The 18,965-nt window shown below is 47.5% G+C and overlaps 1 protein-coding gene across 1 annotated transcript in view; it reads left to right on the top strand.

Annotated features, from left to right (window-relative positions):
- LOC112572209 (plexin A3-like) overlaps positions 1 to 18,965 on the top strand; it is an 87,606-nt gene that overhangs the window by 46,451 nt on the left and 22,190 nt on the right. Inside the window, exons 8-9 of the mRNA XM_025251781.1 lie at positions 12,886 to 13,012; positions 13,689 to 13,890. Coding sequence (XP_025107566.1) covers positions 12,886 to 13,012; positions 13,689 to 13,890 — 329 coding nt within the window. The remainder of the gene's footprint in view (positions 1 to 12,885; positions 13,013 to 13,688; positions 13,891 to 18,965) is intronic.

Raw genomic sequence — 18,965 nt, 5'->3', positions numbered from 1 at the left:
GCTTCACTTCTGTGTTTGAGTCCCTGTCACGACACCGCCGGTGCCTCTTCCAATTGAAGAATGATTCACCTGTACGAGTCTGTCTGTTTACTGATCAAAATTACCAACCAACAAAATAGATCCTAACTATAAAAGCAAAACGGTCTCTAACACCACAGTTTTTCCTTCAATCTCCACTTCTACAAAGTACAACGAACAGCTCACACGCTATAAACTCACTGTCTTGGCAGTCGTTTCTCCTTTCACATTAGTACATTCGATCTCGGATTAGCAAATCGCATTGTCTTGGCAAATGCGTTCACCTCTCCCTTTCCGCTCTCTAACTTTCTTCTTCTTCCACTCGCTAACGCTCTTCCTCTTCTATCTACTCTCTAACGTCCTCTTCTTCTCTCTATTCTCCAGCGTCCTTCTTCTAAAAATGCCCTCTAACGTCCTTCTGCTTCCATATTTCTTCTCAACGTCTCTCTCCCTTACCTCACTATTTCTTTTGACGTCACTATACGTCATTTGTCACGTTCTATTTAGAGAACGTCCATCATTCGCACGCTTTCATCTACACACGCGCCCAGTCCTAGCACTCTGACTAGATCCATGACAGTCCCCAACACAGGAAACAAGCCATCTTGGTCTTCTGTTGTGTTACCAACAAGATTTCAAGATTCTGTGACGTGTGTGATCCTCGCTAGTACTCTTGACTGTTGGGTGAAGTCGTGAAGAGTACATTAAATAGGTTTTCACTCTGTAGACATGCGTTGTGACTCGCTCTGTAGGTAGGTTGGTTGATTTCGCACTGAAGGGGGGTGGGGGGAAACCGGAGTACCCGGAGAAAACCACCCGACGCCCAGCCCTGCTTGTCGTCGTGATGTCACAGTTGCTGATGTTGTTGTTGTCCCTTTATTGCTGCCTTGATGACTTGCATGTCGCATTATTTTTGTCTTGTTGAATGTATGATGCCTTCTGTACTTAGTGGTACCTCTGCTTTGCTGATGTTTTGAATGTTGTCGTCCCTCCTGCAAACTCCTCTCTGTGGAGGCAGGGGGTAACCAGTGCGAGTGTGGTGGGAGGGGGGACCTCAAGGTCGGGGAACTCGGGAGAGGGAGAGAGACGGGAAGTTTTACCTGATGAATCCATTGTCCTCGGGATCAGTCATTTACATGTTTGACCCCCTTATTTTATTTCTTTACTTGTACCTCGAGCCATAGATGTCCTGTCGCTAGTGCTTTTGTATTTTTGTATTATTGATGTTCTACAGTGGTGTAGCTGTCATTGTAGTGTACTGCTAGTTAGTCCTGTGACGTTTTGTGTTATTGATGTTCTACAGTGGCCATTGTGTTGTGTACTGCTAGTATCATGTCGTTGTTTTGTTGTGATGAAAGAGGTGGGGTCCTAGCACTGTTGAAATGGACTCGTTAGCTGAAGGCAGACCATGCACTTGTTTCGTGGAAAAGTAATAAAATGCTACACACGTGTTGTCATGTAGCAGTGCTAGTAATCACAAGCTGTGAAGGCTGACGACGGACAACACTGATGGCCTTTGTGTTGGGAGTGACAGAAGAACGTACGTGGCAGTGAGTATGAAAGGTGTGCTGACAGGGAAATAAGATGTTAGAAAGATGTCACAGAGCTACATGACGGAGTTGATGGTCAGGTCAATGTTAGTGGTCATACTGTTGTAGAGCTACATCACGTTTCCCTAGTTACCTTTGTTTGGTGTGGTCCGGCCAAGCCAGGCGCAGATGGGACTTCACATTCAGTAAGCGTATGCATTTTTTTTCATAGCAACATTTATATGGTGTGGGGCATGGAGCAGTGTGTGCAGTACATTCTTCTGGTCAGCAGCAAGTCTTTTGTGCACCACCTCCACTGGGCCGTGTGACTGTGACTGTCTTGTCACTCCCTAACCTCGGTGATGCTTGCATGCAGAGTTAGCACACCAGGCTGGCTGGCCGGTCGGCTGGCTGTACTTTCTCTGTGGCTGCTCACTAAATGTTAGTAGGCGAACGGTTCTCATTGTTACCATAGAGAAGTTTCGTCTGTCTGTGGTTTGTTCATATTCCGCCTTCACCATCTCCCACCCAGCTGTTGCGAGCAGCTTCTTCGGTCACTCCACTGTCAGCTCACGTCTGTGCGGCTGTGCCTGTTGTACTGAGGAGTGATTTCTATCCGCTGCATGAGTCACTGAGCTCACGTGGACTGTCTGTAATACTGCACTGACATGTCATTGTGCTGACACTGCTACTCTGCCTGACATGTTATTGTCTGTGCTGACTTCTATACTGCCTGACATGTCATTGTCTGTGCTGACTTCTATACTGCCTGACATGTTATTGTCTGTGCTGACTTCTATACTGCCTGACATGTCATTGTCTGTGCTGACACTGCTATATTGCCCGGCATGTCATTGTGCTGACACTGCTACACTGCCTGACATGTCATTGTGCTGACACTGCTATATTGCCCGGCATGTCATTGTACTGATACTGCTACACTGTCTGACATGTCATTGTCTGTACTGATACTGCTACACTGCCTGACATGTCATTGTCTGTACTGATACTGCTACAGACATGCAGTAGTGAGGTGGCACTGCCACACAATGCAGTGCAGTCTCCGCTGCCTGACGTGGCACTGTGATAAAAATAACAGTCATCATGCTTTTCCAGCGTTCTAATCATCCGATATCCGGCTTTCAGAAAAATGTGCGGGCTAACAACTTGGCTTGCAACCCTCATTTAGTAAATGATTCTTGAATTCTCTCGAGAGGGTAAACACAAGCTGCGCGGGACCATTTGATTCATCCACATCGCATTTGAGGAAACGAAGCATGTCATTTATTGCCCACTGTTCTGGAGCCTGGCCAGAGAGGCGAGCATGAACGTGCACACAACGCACCACCTGCCTAGAACGTCACCACCACTCTGTGTGACGTGTAGCTAGACCTGTGTAGTTTGGTTCTGTGACGTGTAGCTAGACCTGTCTAGGTTGGTTCCGTGACGTGTAGCTGGACCTGTCTAGGTTGGTTCTGTGACGTGTAGCTAGTCCTGTCTAGGTTGGTTCTGTGACGTGTAGCTAGACTTGTCTAGTTTGGATCTGCGATGTGTAGCTAGACCTGTCTAGATATGTTCTTTTTGTGATGTGTAGCTAGAACCTCTTCAGTGATGTTTTGTCCTTTCTGTGACATGTAGGTAGACCTATTTAGGTTATGTTTTTTCTGTGACGTGTAGCTAAAAATACTCAAGCGATGGTGTTCGTTTTGTGACATGTAACTATCACTGCATGAGTGATGTGTAGTTAGAACTGTTAAAGTGACGTTCTTCTCTGTCAGTTTTCTGTGACATAGTTATAGCTGTTAGCGTGACGTTTTGCAGTCGTGCCTAGGAGTTTGTGAGAGGGGTCGGTTGGGGGTGTGGTTGGTGAGTGGGTGGACGGGTGGATGAATATGAGGCTGAGTAATTCTTCAGCTTCACCTTGCGAAATATGACAATAGCTGGAGTGGAAGTCATTAAAGAGTCGGAGTTTCTCTCTGTCTGCACTTGCTTGAGTGTTTAGTTTCCTTATATTATGTTATGAAGTTAGTTGCTCGGCGTACACTGTTAATGGCGCCAGACCTTGCTGCCGTGTGACAGCAGAGAAGCTTGTGATGGTGTCATGAGCTGTATGCTGGTTTATGCTTTGTGACTGTGGGACATCACTGAAGCGCCAGGAGATGAGCATCTTTGTACTTTAAAATTTGTTGTTTTCTTCATGTTTTAGTACTGTTTAGCACAATACACTGAACATACATCATTTATCGCTAGACTTTCGAGTTAGTAAGCTGTGAGGTTGATGGGTTTATCTTGTGAAATTATTTAGGTATTGCAGGTGTGGTATCAGCCCAGTTAGTAACACGTTTTGTCTCCAGCAGCTTGTCGCAAGGTGATCGGATAAGGTGATGTGTGATCACACGATGTGATCATTATCCGAGGTGTGATAGGATCATATGGTCTGACGAGAGGATGAGATGATCAGTGGACATGGGTTCACGGCGCCTGTACGGAGCAGTTAACTAGACGAGGAGGGCCCAGTACCCGAGGAGCTGCCAGCTTATTGATTGCTGTCCAAGAAATCTTCTGGATAATGCTTTCCATTAGATGACAATGTGCAGGAAACGCCCTGAATATGCCGTGTAATTGCATCACGAGTGGCCGTCCACCCAAGTCGTCAGGAAGGGTAAGGCGGGTCTGTGCAAGAGGCGCACGGCATGCTGGGTAATGAGAGCTCGGCGCGAGTAGCCGCCTGAACAATGCTGACTGTTGTGACGACGTGAATACGAGTTTCAGGCCTACAACCTCCTTGTATCTTAGCTTCCGGCGGAGCGGCGGGCCGCGTGCTACGACGGTACATGGCGGCCCGGGGGAACTTTCTGCCTCACCTTCCATATGGACGACATGCCGACCTTTGTTGCTAGAGACTTTGGTTTGTACCTGCCTTGCGCCAGTGTGCACCACGTGGTTTGATTTGATTACTATGGCTATCACCCGGTAACAGCTAGTTAGGGTGTGGTGCAGAGTTTAGTTTGGCAGTGTACGTGACATAGCGCAGCTGTCTTTGTATACAGGAAACTGTGTGTGTGTGTGAGAATGAAGTGTGATGTGTAAGTGTGTAAAGGAAGTGTGTGTGTGTTTGTGTGAGAATGAAGTGTCGTGTGACGGAAGTTTGTGTCTGTGTGAGACAATGAAATGTGTGTTGAGAATGAAGAGCGTGCATGTGTGTGAGTGAGAATAAAATTGTGCGTGTGTGGATGATGATGATGATGGGGCACAGAGTAAACATGCTATATAAGACGGTGTGATGCTTATTTCTAAGATCCCGTCGCAGGCTGGACTCGATATACGCTCTCTAGCCAGTCTGCTTTCGGGGAACTTCTCGACTCCATGATGGTTCCGTCTGTCCGTGCTGTAGTCGCTGTACTCTGCAGTCAAGTCTGTCCGCCGTGCGCCATATCGACGGACGTTTGTTTTAATGGCGAGCGAGCTCCCTTCCCCGTCAACCACTTGTTGCTGTAAACTGCCCGCTAGAGCGTGCTGGGAGGGATGGGAGAAGGGGGGTATCTAATGGCGATGGGAAGAGGCAAGCCCTAGAGCTGCGTCACGCCTGGGATTGTGGGTACAAGCCTTCTGATCACAGCATCAATCATCCGCCATGGCACTTGCTGAATTTTGAGTGGATTGATTCGACCTTAGACCCCCGCGTAAGCTCGGCACCCTGGCCCTGCTTGCTCCTGCCTGTTGAGTGGCTGGGTGCTGGAACTGGCATGCGTTCATCTCCCGCCATGACATGGGTGGTTAACCGCTGATTAATTTGTGAGCTGTGTTCAACCAAAGCCGCGTGCTGTCACGGGACCTGTGGCGACCCCTGTGCTTTCTAACCTAACGGCGTAATACTTGTGTAAAACGTAAAACGATAAGTTTTGGGTAGAACTAGTCACTATAATGGTAAGATTTGACCAAACTAGTGATGGGTTCCGGCCTGCTATTAGTGGAAATAACGCCTGTTGGCTTGTACTTGTAAGAAAAACATTGAGTGCTAACTAACAACAGTAAGAAAAACGATGAAAACTCTGGCTTGGAAGAGGCTGCTGCATACCCGTGACTGGGAATGGGAACCATAGAAGAGCGAATCATGCTACACTCAAGCAAAAGTTGTAAATACTTCAGTTTTAAAGTCGAGGACTGGCTGGCTGTTGCCATGTAGGTCCTCAGTGTGTAAACTGCCCACACTGATGCTCTCTCCACGTTGGTGAGGCAGTTGGTGGTCTGTTTCTAGCATCCCAGTGTTTGACAGTTGTCCATCACACCACCTGTTAAGCTGCTGCAACAGGCAGGTGTGTGTTAGAACAATTGAATCTTTGTGGCTTCGTGAAACAGCGCTGTCAGCAAAATATTTCATGATTAGGTGGAAGTATTTTTGGAGAGGGGAGAAAAGAGGAGTTTGTTTTCTACAGTCCTAGTGTAAACACGGAGACAGGATGGAGAAAGCTGGCTTCGTGTAACTCTTATTTACAATCCCTCGGCCTTTTGATGACACGAGAGTGACTGTAAGAGTTTTATCTCAGCTGTAGTTTGGGCACAGTAACTGAACTTTTGGAGAACACTTGTCTGTCAAATAATCCTTTTTTATGTTTCTTTTTACTGCTGCTTCCTTGCGCTTGACAGAGAGAGGCAACTAGTAATGACCACAAGAGCACTGGTAACCTTTTGACACAGAATTAATCCGTAATAGTTGAATGCTCCGCCCCATTTGAAGTATTTGTCTGGGGTTCATAAAACCATGGACTGGACGTTCAGTCGGTTCCTTTTCCGTGCTTTCTCCTGGCGACACCAACACAAGCGATGTTCAGAAAGTGGCTGTTAGCTGCCTTTCTCTCGACATGGTGCCAGTACTTGCACATAACTCCAGAGCAACACAGTGACTGCCGGCAGTTACATGACAAACGGGATTTACATCAATAAACAGTAAACATTAATTTACTCAGTACCAACAGTTTCAATACATTAGAGGGCGCTGGCTCTTTGTGATTGACTTCGCTTACTCCGATTCTTCCCCCCATCACACACACACCCCATCCACCCAGCCCTTGCTAGTCGCGCTCCCCTCCCCCAGTCTCCCAGTTGCAGGGCACCAGGTCTGAACAACACGGCAGGTCGCTGTGGGGCGAGATGTCTGTAGCAAGTGTGGCTAATCGATCATTAGCGATTCGGGCAGGGGATGAGAGAAGGGATTATGGGCGCTAAGAAAACCACATCATGCTTGCACGTGATTGGGGCGCTGGTTATGATAGATGATGCAGGAAATTGCCGCCACCGCCTCTCAGAGCGGACCGCCCCAGTGCCGCCACATCGCGCGGCGAGAAGATCTTGCCAATCGACAACGGGCTAATTTCTGGCAAAGTTAATCGAGTCACCATCCAACAGCAACAGCCTTGAAAAGTTGCCTCTCTCCGGCCACTGCCTCCCACCACCACCATCACCAACCCTCCACGCATCTAACACAACCCTTTAGCTTCTTGTAGCCGGCGGTGGGCTTTTTTTTTTTTTTTTGTGCCAGTGCCCAGGACCGTCTTCACAGACAACTCTCAGCGCCAGTGTTTGCCAAAGTTGCCTCCCCTTCTACCACTTCGCTGATGATTTACGGCACTTGAGGAGGCTGATCGGGGGGTAAATTTACTCAACACGGGAGAAACTGGCTGTTTGGCTGACGGTCCGGCCCACTCCGCCGGTCAGACGAGAAGCGATTGTTGCCGGCGATGAAAGGATCGTCTTGAAGATGTGGTCAAGGGAAGTAATGATTGGGAGAGTGCGCGTGTACAGCCAGATAGTCTACTTGTGCACGGCCTTGTGTTTAGTCGGGATTAATGGCCACCACAGTCCAAGAGGTGTCGTGTGATGTGCGTGTGTGTGAAGGGGGGACCTTCCTGTAGTCGCCAGCAAGAGGCGAGCTGTTAGCTGCCAGTATTCTGGCGACCACGTGACTGATTGATTAACGTCTTCTGCGCATTACTGCAATCTCTTACGAAGCTCATTTGCACTGTCACTCGGTCACGAATCGTCACAATGGCTGTCCCGCCTAAGTCAAGGGAGTCCCATGGATTTAAAGTCACAGAGGAGAGCTTGGACCAATATTTTGTAGAGGGTGGTGCCCATCTCCTGCATGTCCACAGCTGGTCTCAAGGGTATCCAACCGGGTAGTGTTTGCTTGGGGTTCAGAGGTCCGCTGCTCTTACTATGCTGCCTGCCACATGTGTAACTCTGTTACAGATTTGCTCACTCCACACTGTTCTGTTTGTAATGCTTTTTTTAGCCTGTGCTGTAAATGGCCTCAAATACACATTGCAGCTGCAGCTGTACAGCTGATTAACCCCCCCCCCCTTTAGTGTTTCAGGGGTTAAGGGTGAGAGCTAGACATTAGATATGCCAGTACGGATACACCCTGTAGGTAGAACTTAGTGCCTCGAGTTGCTGACATCGTTTCTACGCTTCCACTGGTTACGGCGCGTGGTCCATCAATTTTTGAAATTTCCAGCTTTCATTTGATATTATGCTCGACATATTTATCTTGGAACTAAAGTCCTTAGGCCGTCTAGTGTCTCAGAGGACATTGTGAGTAAGCATAATACTTCGAACTTTGGATTTGGTGCCACTTGACGTGCCGGAGTAGGTCGACATGACACGGCGCAGCCTCAAGCACTCCTCCGCTGTCCCGGAAGAGATGATGACGCCGATGTCAGCGATTGTTAGACAAGTGATGTTAAGTGCGTGCTTCAGGTCCAGCCTGTCTTCAGCAACTCGTTTTGTCCTTCTCTCAGCAGTCCCACCCCTCCACCATCATCACGCTCATCCTCCCTGTCGTGTTTTGTAACCGTCTGAGCCGGGAGGGTGGTCAGCTGCATCACGTCAATCTGTGATTGATCTGCCTTCATAATTTGAGGCCTGGCTCTTGAATTCGAGAGTGAAATTAAGTCCCACTGCAAATCATATGCTGTCAGTGGTCGTCTGCCCGCGAACCTTATGCAAAGTTTAACCCCCTCCACCCCTGATCCTCTCCGCCGTCGTGCCGTGCGTGTCTGACGACCTCCGCAAGTACCGGACATGCGCACACGCGCTGCTTGTAAAGGTCGCCGTCTGTGGGGTCACGTGTCTAAAGGACAGACATTGGCATCGGTAGTCTGTCTTATTGGCATGTCTAATTGTGCTGTTGACATCGGTAGTCTGTCTTATTGGCATTTTTCATTTTGGTATTGGCAGTTTTAGTCTGGCATGTCGATGGCAGTTTTAACTCGGGTGTTGTCAACTGAAGTCTCTTGCTGAAGGCAGCGTCGAGAAGTTGGCATATTGACAGCTGTCAGTGCTGCTGCTATTCGTGAAGCTGCTGTGACAGCTGTATTTCCTTGTATATATGACAGCTGTCTGTGCATAACAGCTGGGACGCTGGTGGCAGCAGTAATTTTAATCCAGATTGTTGACTGCACCCATTGCCCTCTGTTGTGTGCTGCGATACCCGTAATTGTAATGTGCTGTGTAGATGTGTAGTTTATGTGGCATTGTGCTGTGGTGTTCTGACCACCCTGTTTGTGGGTGGCACGGCATCAGCAGCGCCAATGGAAGGACGAAGCTGGAAGTGCAATAGTTGCGGTCCCTTTCAGAGCGGTGCGCACTGGGTATTGATCGGATGGTAAGCCTGGGAGAGCGGGTGGCGGGGTGGCCTCTATGACCACCATGTTGTAGCCGCGCTTATTGTGGGGGCCTTTGTGGTTCGAAAAGTCAGGCGAAAAACATCAATATTTGATGGCATTGTAACGACCGGACCATGACACAATGTGCCATGCGCTTGTTCAAACACCAGGCTCGGCCATGGATGCCAGTGACGGGCGGGTGTGTCAGGCCATGGCGGGTGGCGTGAGGAGAGCGGCCTGTATGCTTGCAAGCCAGTCATTGTAATGAGTTGTGTCAGCCTTCCTGCATGGTTGCCATCGTGTCACTCACTGCTACGTGCAGCGTAGCGAGCCCTTGTTTCCTTTGTCGCGAAAACCCATGAAATGAATTACCAGATGCCATTGATTTTTTGGCACGCCAGGGAAAGATAATGTCATGTTTTCTCTTCCGCCTTACCTCCCCTGCTCTTCCGACCTCGAGCCTGGCGTCTTCTTAGATGCCACTTACATTCGTCTCACTGCCCGTGTCATTAAAATGCTATTTTCATCATCAGACCAATTTCCTTGGCCTTGTGTGTCTTGGCGCGCTGTCTTTGTTTGGTATGAAAATAGTGGGCCTCGCCAAGCCAAACATCACATCTCACGACCAACAACTCACGGCCACTTCACAGCACTGGAGGGCCGGCTACTGAACAGCATAGCCAGAGGGAGGAGTGCCGGAGGGCCGGCTACTGATCTAAGAAGCCTAGCCAGAGGGAGGAGTTCTGGAGGGCCGGCTCTGAACTCAGCATAGCAAGAGGGAGGAGTGCTGGAGGGCCGGCTACTGAACTAAGAAGCATAGCAAGAGGGAGGAGTGCTGGAGTGCCGGCTACTGAACTCAGCATAGCCAGAGGGAGGAGTGCTGGAGGGCCGGCTCTGAACTCAGCATAGCAAGAGGGAGGAGTTCTGGAGGGCCGGCTCTGAACTAAGAAGCATAGCAAGAGGAGGAGTGCTGGAGGCCCGGCTACTGAACTAAGAAGCATAGCAAGAGGGAGGAGTGCTGGAGGGCCGGCTACTGAACTCAGCATATCCAGAAGGAGAAGTGCTCTAAGTGTAACAAGAGGGTAGGTCAGCTAGTGAAGTAAGTGTAGCTTGGAAGAGCTCCAGCTGAGTGAAGATAGTGCTGAGGGCCAGTTAAATTGGCCACAGGGAGGTCAGCTACCAAAGTGAATGTAGACCTCGGGTAAGGGTGTGCTGAAGCAAGTTTTGGCAGAAGTGGTTGTGAGGTCTGTCGCAGTGTCCGTCTTGGTTGTCCCGACATTGTAGCTCATGGCGAGGGAATAACGGACACCCAACATCATGTGACCGCCACTCACGCTTGCCACAGGCGAACACAGGAAAACGTGAAGTGTCTTTACATGGCGGCAACAGTTCTCTCCAACACAGTCAGGAAAATAGTCAGTTTTGTGTGTGTGTGTTCGTGAGAGAACTCATGGGTACAAACTCAGAAAGAAGGAAGGGTAGCTAACTGTAGGAGCCTTCTGGTGACCCCCAAGAGCAGGGTCTTTATAACAGAAATTTGTTCTATTTTCTATTTTCTATTCGACGAACCTCTATGAAGCTGTGATGGCGGGCTAGTGTAAAACATGGCTACTGAGCCTGCGGAACTTGCAGCAGCAGAATATGAGAACTTGCAGCTTGAAAGTGTGTCACGTGGACGTTCCGACAGAATGGCGACAGAGTGGTAATGCAGGGCTCAGTGCGGACTTTGTGGTCGGGGGGATGTAGGCTGCAAAAGGACTGTTGTCAAGCAACATCTTGGAAATGTTTCCTATCCAACAAATCTCTTGCAAGTCCTTAGGACGCGGTACTCTGGCATTTGATCGGCGGCTTCAGTCTGCTTTTCACTTTAAACACAGCTGAGAGCTGTTTCAGCCTTTTTAAAATCGTTTCAGCAGCGGCGACAGAAGCAGTTTCAGGGAAGAAACTGGCTTCAGACATTATTAAAAGCTCTCGGCAGAATACAGTGAGGAAATGTTGAAGACATCGTACGCGATGTAAAATTTGAAGTTAAACTTAAGAAAATGCTTTTTAACAGTTCATGAATCTGAATGTTCACAGATAATCTCTGATTGCATTTCTTAATGCATATTATCTTTAATATCTAATCTGCGCATGATCACATTATGTACACAAAATATTTTGTTGACTAGAGGCCGCAGCCTCTACCTTCTGTCTCTTGACACCGGAGTCGTGTGGAGTTGGTTCTTGCTGTACTCGCCTCAACGCCCCACGCATGCACTTTTATTATTTACCACATTTTTGTCGTAAACAGGTTTTGTTTTTAAATTGTTCTGCATTCTCATCCGATGAAAACTTTAATTTCGCTTCTCTCTCAAGGATGCTGCCATTTGTATGCTTGCGTGTGCTGACGGGAACCATGTGTTGTTGAAGTCCTGCTTAAGTTTATTTTGCTTAAAACAGTTTTAATTTTTTTAAAAAGCAGTGTGGGACCAGATGGCGTTGTTGTCATGACTAGGAAGAGAAAGGCGTCTGGTTCGAAGCTCTTGTAATGCTAAAAATATTTGTAGTCTTCATATCCTATGTGCCAGCTTAATCAGAGTCTCACCCGTGTTTGGTCATTTGATTTTGATGTGCGATGAATGTTGTGCCTTTGTGTGTCTGTAGAATGTTCTAGGTGTTTTCCGGCTTCTCCTGTTTTCTTGCAGCATCATTCTTTGTAACGAGCCCTTGTACAGTTGACGAGGTCTGTTGATCTCTTTCTCCCTTTCTCTTCCTGCCGCCAGCCGTTCCTTCCTTTAACTTAGAGTAGTTCGCTTGATGTTTCTTAACTTCTCATCGTGTACCCAGAACATTTGCATTCTGTACTCTTCAGTGTCACCCGTGATATCGTACGCATTGAGTGATGAGTCGAGCCATCTCTTATAAACTTGCTGTATCCTACCACAGACAACTTGGTCCTCGGTGTGTGTGTGTGCGCGAGCGCGCGTGCATCCATGCGTATGTAAAATGTTCTCATCCGTAGTAAGGAAATCTCGTTAAAAAGTATAAAATAAACTGATTGGAAGAACTTAGTCCAGCTAAGTTTGAATGTAACAGTTTTTTTTTTCAGGTAAAATTATTTGTGATTAAAACAGTGTCAGTGAGAACGGACATACAAGATTATGCATAAATGTAAATACTTGTAAAATGCAGCTCAAAGTTTAAATTTATTAAAAGTGATTTTGAGGTGGTGCCATTACATTGTGCACTTACCGAGCTTACATTTAAACATTAGTTCTTGAAACAGAAATCCTGTAATGTCGTGTTGTTGGATCCTCCGGGACTGTGAGGTCACCTCCCGCGTCCTTTTTTTTCCTCTACAGTTTACATTTTTCTTGTGCTGCAACGGAATTGGAGTGGTTTTCTGCATAAAAAACATGAATTTCAAAACAAGATTTTCCCGCATAAATCAATATGATGCATCCTTAATGAAACTTTTAAAATCATCGTCCAGGCTGAAAGTTATGGACGATCAGTCACGGCAGTAGTATTAACACACTGCACAAAGCAGAAAGAATGGCTGATAGAATGAGAGAATGCTCTTCTGTGTTTATTTGGAAAGAGGAACAAGGTTGCATTAGATTGTGCTTAGTGTATGGAGTAGAGCGAGGTGGTATTAGCTCGTGTTGATGATGGCATTTGTCTGCCGCCAGGTGCAGCCTGAGGTCGGAGTGCCAGGGCAGCGACACACCCAAGCGATGGCTGCCGTACAAGGGAGAGGAGTGCACCAAGATCACCTCGGTGCTGCCCAACCAGATCCAAAAGGACAAGACCCGCCTGGTGCGTGGGTGTCGTCAGGCCCTTAGTAGTCTTGACATCTCTTGTACATGTTATTAAGTCGTCTTGACCTCACTGACACGCGCTGTGAAGTTGTCATGACACTGTAACACAAGCTGTAATGTAGTCATGACACTGTAACACACGCTGTGATGTAGTCATGACACTATAACACATGATGCGAAGTTGTCCTGACACTGTAATATGCTGTAATGTAGTCACTACACTGTAACACACGCTGTAATGTAGTCACTACACTGTAACACGCTGTAATGTAGTCACTACACTGTAACACACGCTGTAATGTAGTCACTACATTGTAACACACGCTGTAATCTAGCCCCGACACTAACACACGATGTAATGTAGTGATGACACTGTAACATGTGCTGTAATGTAGTCACTACACTGTAACACGCTGTAATGTAGTCACTACACTGTAATACGCGCTGTGAAATAGTCTTTACATCCCTGTAACACATACTGTAAAGGTAATGAAGTCTCGAGATCGCTAGGGGACGGTCTTGACGGCGCTTTAAAGTATTTAATTAAAGTAATTAAAGATAACAGATTTTAGAGCAGTTTATATATGTTGTTGTGTTCATGACCCTAATAGATGTCCTTGTAGCACTCATCCATTGGAAAGGGAATAACGCTCGCTGTCTGTTGCTGTGTACAGCTGACCTTGCACATCCAGAACTTGCCGGAATTCGAGAAGCACTACACCTACAAGTGCTCCTTCACCAGCCCCGCCACCAGCTCCGGCTCCTCCCTGTCCACCCCTCACACGCCGCTGTCGACGCCAGCCAACCGTACCTCCATGGGCATCCAGTGCTACTCTCCAGCCACCAACCTCTTACCTCCAATCCCGACAGGTAAAGGTCAGTGCCACGATGACCTTGCGGCATTATATTTCTGTTGTTTACTCCCCAGTGGCCGTGGTTTTGACCGGAGAGTACCTGGGTACCACAGGACAGGAGTCTTATTTCCAGAAACCTGCTTCACTAGCTGCTGCCTGGGTGCCATCCATCGTCATAACAGTCATGATGTGTGTGCATTGTTCTGGTGGAGAAAAGGAATGTAATCCACATCTGTATAGTATACAGGGTCGACTTCAGAAAAGAGAGCATGTGGCTGAAGAGATGTTTGCAGGTTTTGTTTTGTTTTGTTTTGAATGTCACGTGTACATGCAGACACCCAGACAACCTGCCTCCCAGCAGACAAACTACGAGGCTCGTTCAAAAAGTTCTAAGCCTCACCCAGAAAGAAGAGTCATAGATGAACATTTTTGTTGTGGTAACACACTACCACTTCTTATAAAACTAGAAAAACTAATACAAATATCAGCTTTAATTTGTGTTCATGTGAGGCCCATACAAAGTAGCTACAAAGTCATAAAGTACAGACAGGTGACAGAATCATCTACCCTCGGCTGCGGATTGCAAGTACATCAGCAGTAGACTAGCTTCTGTGTACTACAGCTACTACTACAAAAGGTTGTCTTCAGACCACCAGCTTCGTAAGAGAGATCTTCACTTGTTCTGCCCGAGTATAAATAACAAGATTCTCTTTCACCTAGTCCGACTCCCAACAATTATTGATTTCTTGTTGACATTGTTTTATGTACATTGTGAGAAACTATCTCTGGACACTTTGTCGTCTTGTTGGCTGTATTTCATGAATGTTATAAGATGCGAGTCATCAGTTATTCTCTGTTTTTTATTCTCAGCAATGCTAGAAGGTAGGTTAAGAGATAGACGGAAGAGAGAAATGGTCTCCCTTAATGAAAGTCCCCAGTGTTCCAAGTCCCCAGCGTGTTGTTCTGCTAGAAACGATGGAGGAGAAGGAATGGAAGTTGTGAACCTTTTCATCATGATGTTGGACTGAGTCCGGACTGCCTGCTTCTGTTAATGGCGACGCTTGGGCCACAGTGTGTAGCTTTATGGGCATTGCAAAAGGAAAAAAAAAAGCCTATCAAACCGGTATGTCAGTAACAGCAAGATTAAGCATCCATCTTCTCTTGTACTAGCGTGTGTAGGGGAATTGAACACTGGCGACATTGCTAAAAGTTTCTTGTAGAGTCTCAGCAGTCATTGATGTCTCCTTCCTAATTACATTCATGCACATAGTCATTTCAGGTACGACTGAATGGTTGCTTCTGGTATTTTCAGGCTCTGGCTTAGTGTGAAGAATGGATCTGTAAGTTCAATTTAACAGTTACTTTCCCGTGAGATGTGATCTGTAACAGACGCTGTTTTCTTCACCAGGTCTGTGAAAGTATTTGTTTGAGATGGTGCTAAAAATTTCGATCATAAATAGACCAAATATGTCATAATCCAGACAAAATCAGGATTTGGAATGTTAATCTAACAAAGTCAGGTGACAGCTGCACCGGCGATGCATGCACTCAGTCACCCCCAACCACCCTGAGCTACTGTGTGAGCCTGGGAGTAGTAATAACATCAGCAGCAGCCGTGCAAACGTTTGGTTTTTGTCTTTTTTTTGTTCACCTGCTTCTACCCCGGGGGATCTCCTTTCTCCAAATGCTTGTAGATAATGACTTTTTTTATTGTGAGGTGACTTTTTCTTGTTTGTTTGCACGAGCCTGCATATCCCCGCGCGCCTGCTCTCGCTTGGGACATCTCTGATGGACAGTCCCGCTAAGTAGTTGTGGCAACAGGCGGCCCAGCAACTTGCCTTGTCGCTTCCCGCTTGTCAGGGTGCAGTATGCTACAGTATTGGGGCTGACGGCGTGAGTAGTGTGTGTTGGACATCTTGTGAGATCTTGACCTCGTTAGTGGCCTTGACCCACACAGCACGTGCACCGCCGCCCCCTGCCAGTGACGGTGACAGCTTGGGTCACAGTGACTTGATGTGACAGACATTTCATGACCAACACTGCTGTAGAGCCTGCGACCAACGATAGCAGATGGAAAAGTACATATTTATTTAGACGCGCGGAGACGCAGGTCCTGGAGCTGATGGACATGGAGACAATATGTCCACGCTTGCCTCACTCTCCTCTCGTCCCACTTCATCTCGAGCTGTTTTGTCGGAACAGGTGCTAGCAGCCAGTTGTTAAAGCTCGGTTACCTTCAAGGGCTCACCGAGTTACTGTCATTCTTAAGACTCATCGCAGTGCTGGGTTCTCACCTGTGCACAGGTAAGTCAGCTCATCACGATGCCAAATTATCATTTGTGTACACAAGGCAACGATCAGCTTCGTGACGTGGTGGTGGAGGACATCAACGTGTTCCAATACGACATCACGTGATTTCTGGGGCTGGAAAGTCAGTGTCATGTAAATGAACCTCACCCAATCATTGAGAGAGCGAGAGAGCACCACAAGTTACATCTTAGTGTATCTTATAATAGGAAGGTTACTGAGCTGGTTACATACTTAAAGATATGGACAGTTTTTGACACCCGTTGTCAAGCACAGCGAAGATGGTGGCCTGGAGCAGACTGAGGCAATGCAGATGATGACAGACCGTGCAAGAGCGACCTCCAGGCAGTTTTACTTTCTAATTCGTGTCGTGCACAGAGTTAGAGTGTTGTGCAAAGAGTTAGAGTGTTGTGCTTAGTTTCTGGCTTTGGGAGACAATATTCCACGCTTGTCTCCATCCTTTGTCCCACTTCATATCCAGCTATTTTGTATCTCTCACACCCACACACACATTGCGAGTGGCGTGTGGTCAGGGTTGATGTTAGTCCACCCTTCATCTGCAGCTGTCTGGTTTGTCCTTGCAGTAAATAAAGTATTCAGGAAAGTACTGTCGATAATGAACCAGAAGATTATTACCACCACGCTATGTAAGAAAGAACGAAAAGGCTGAAAAAGGTCTGTTCAGCGAGCATACATTACTCAGACCAGACCCTGTTGTTGCAGCAGTAGTAGAGTAATTGTCATGGAAACATTCAGATGTTGCAGTTGAAATTTTCCATTTGCAGCAGAGCAGACTATGGGAAAAGGCATTATAACATAAATATATACATTATTGTATACATCGGGAAACTGTAAGAGAAAATCTTTTAAAAAATAAGGAATGGGGTGGGGTGGGGTGGATGTTACGTCGCTTGTTTCATCGCCATTCACTTCTTTTGACTTGCTGTTTTCTCTTCCGGAGGCAGGGAGATGGAGGGGGAGACAGAGGGAGGCAGTGTATGAGTCACCGAGAGGGCGCTGCGTTATCCCACAAGTGGAACTCAATATATTGATTGAACAAACACATGGCAGCTGAGCACAGACACGTCCGGCCTTCCATGGACCCTCCGTGTCCCGCGTCCCAGCCCGTAACTGTTGCAGCCTGTGTTGCCTTCACCTGCTGCTGCTGCTGCTTGTCCAGAGGCAAGAGTCCTGCGGTCCGACAGGGGCGGGGCCCGCTGCATGACTGACGGCTTGCAATAAGTCGAGGGTCTGGATGAACTTGGCTGGAGGCTGGAATCATTGTGTGTTGGCGTTCCCCTCCTTCCTCCTCTTAGTTTGTTGTTTCTTTGTCCCAGAAATGAATAACGAGTTTGTATAATGAGTTTGGTTGCCTTTCTGGTTCAGCACTTTAGTCATTTTGAATCATCACAACTTTTTAACAGTAATATTGAATATCCTGTATATCTGCTCTTGTAGCTTACAGCGGTTGAGCATGAGCCTGTGTCAGGAGTACCTTCTTTGTCTTGGCCTTCCATGAAGTCGTCCTTGCGCCAAGAGATCTGCTTAAATTTTTTTAAGCGATAAAATCAGCTATTAAAAAAATCTCTGAAAAGATTTATCAGCAGATTGGTCATGCAGGAGATGGAATCTCTTCCACAACAGTGCTCCGTCTCCCCGGCGAATCATTTATTTGCTGAAGTCGTCTTGTTTTCGCAACACATACTTTGAATATCGTTGTTTTTTGGATTATGTCGGTTTGGCAGCGAGCACCATGAATGTTGTTGTGGTTATCGCGACATGTTCTATGATGATGTTTTGGTAACGTGTACTGTAAATGTTGTGGATCAGGCGTCTCTTGCCTTCCTCTCTTATCCCTTCGTTTCCCACCCTTTTCTGTCCACACTTTTCTTTGTGGGGGGGGGGAGGAGGCGAGAGTAATGGGCCTTGTGGCGAAGTGGTGTTTTTCTGTGCCGTTGTTACGCAACCTAATGGAAGTGGTCTGTGACGGTTAATGGTGCCGACGTCGAGCGTGTCCGCCGAGGCCACAAGTGCATTGTCATAGTCGTGACCCAGGCAGAAGACCTCGTGGCCCTCAGAAAGGAGTTGGGGCGGGTGTGGCGGCCAGTGAAGCGGGAGGCGACCTGAGATGGCACGCCGGCCGTTAGAGTTGATTGGGGGCAAGGCGTGATGGCGGCCGCAGCGGGCGCGCCATGGGCCGATGATTCATGTGTTGATATGAATAACGTACAACTGCGCTTCTGATGGAAACGCTCAAACTCTCGCGAGAAGATACATTCGAAAGCAACAGGCAAAAGGATGAGTCATATCGACTCGAGCTCGTTAGCTTCTGGTACTGCCTTGGAAATTGCTGGCTATTCCACTGTGTCCTTGAATGGTCTAAGATTGACGTGTATATGGCCTTTTTTTAAATGGGAAAAATTGAAAAGACTTTGCCAGCTCGGAAGAGGACGAACAATTGAGCACAATTTGAGCTGTCAGGCATAACTCTGACCCAGTGCAAGGGTGGGATCAGCCTGGAGCCAGCGGTATCGACCGCTCTCCCTCACGCCGGTCTTCAAGGAGGGAGGGAAGTGCACGGTGTGGGTTACACGGCTCTTCCTCCGCCGGCTTTGTGCAGCCCCAGAGGTGGCAGCAGCGGTATGGCCCTGGATGTGCCCTGTCTCCCCCAACCCCCAACTCCCACAAATGTTTCTGACTGCATAGATCCTGATGCTTGTAGTGCTGTAGGTGCCGGGACCTTGTGGGGACAGCACGAGCTGCAGTTCAGTAGGACTAGAAGTTACAGAC

Source organism: Pomacea canaliculata, linkage group LG9 (genome assembly GCF_003073045.1).
Source record: "Pomacea canaliculata isolate SZHN2017 linkage group LG9, ASM307304v1, whole genome shotgun sequence".
NCBI lineage: Eukaryota > Metazoa > Mollusca > Gastropoda > Architaenioglossa > Ampullariidae > Pomacea > Pomacea canaliculata.
The sequence above is the reverse complement of the archived record's forward strand: the minus strand, read 5'-3'. Positions and strand labels throughout refer to the sequence as shown.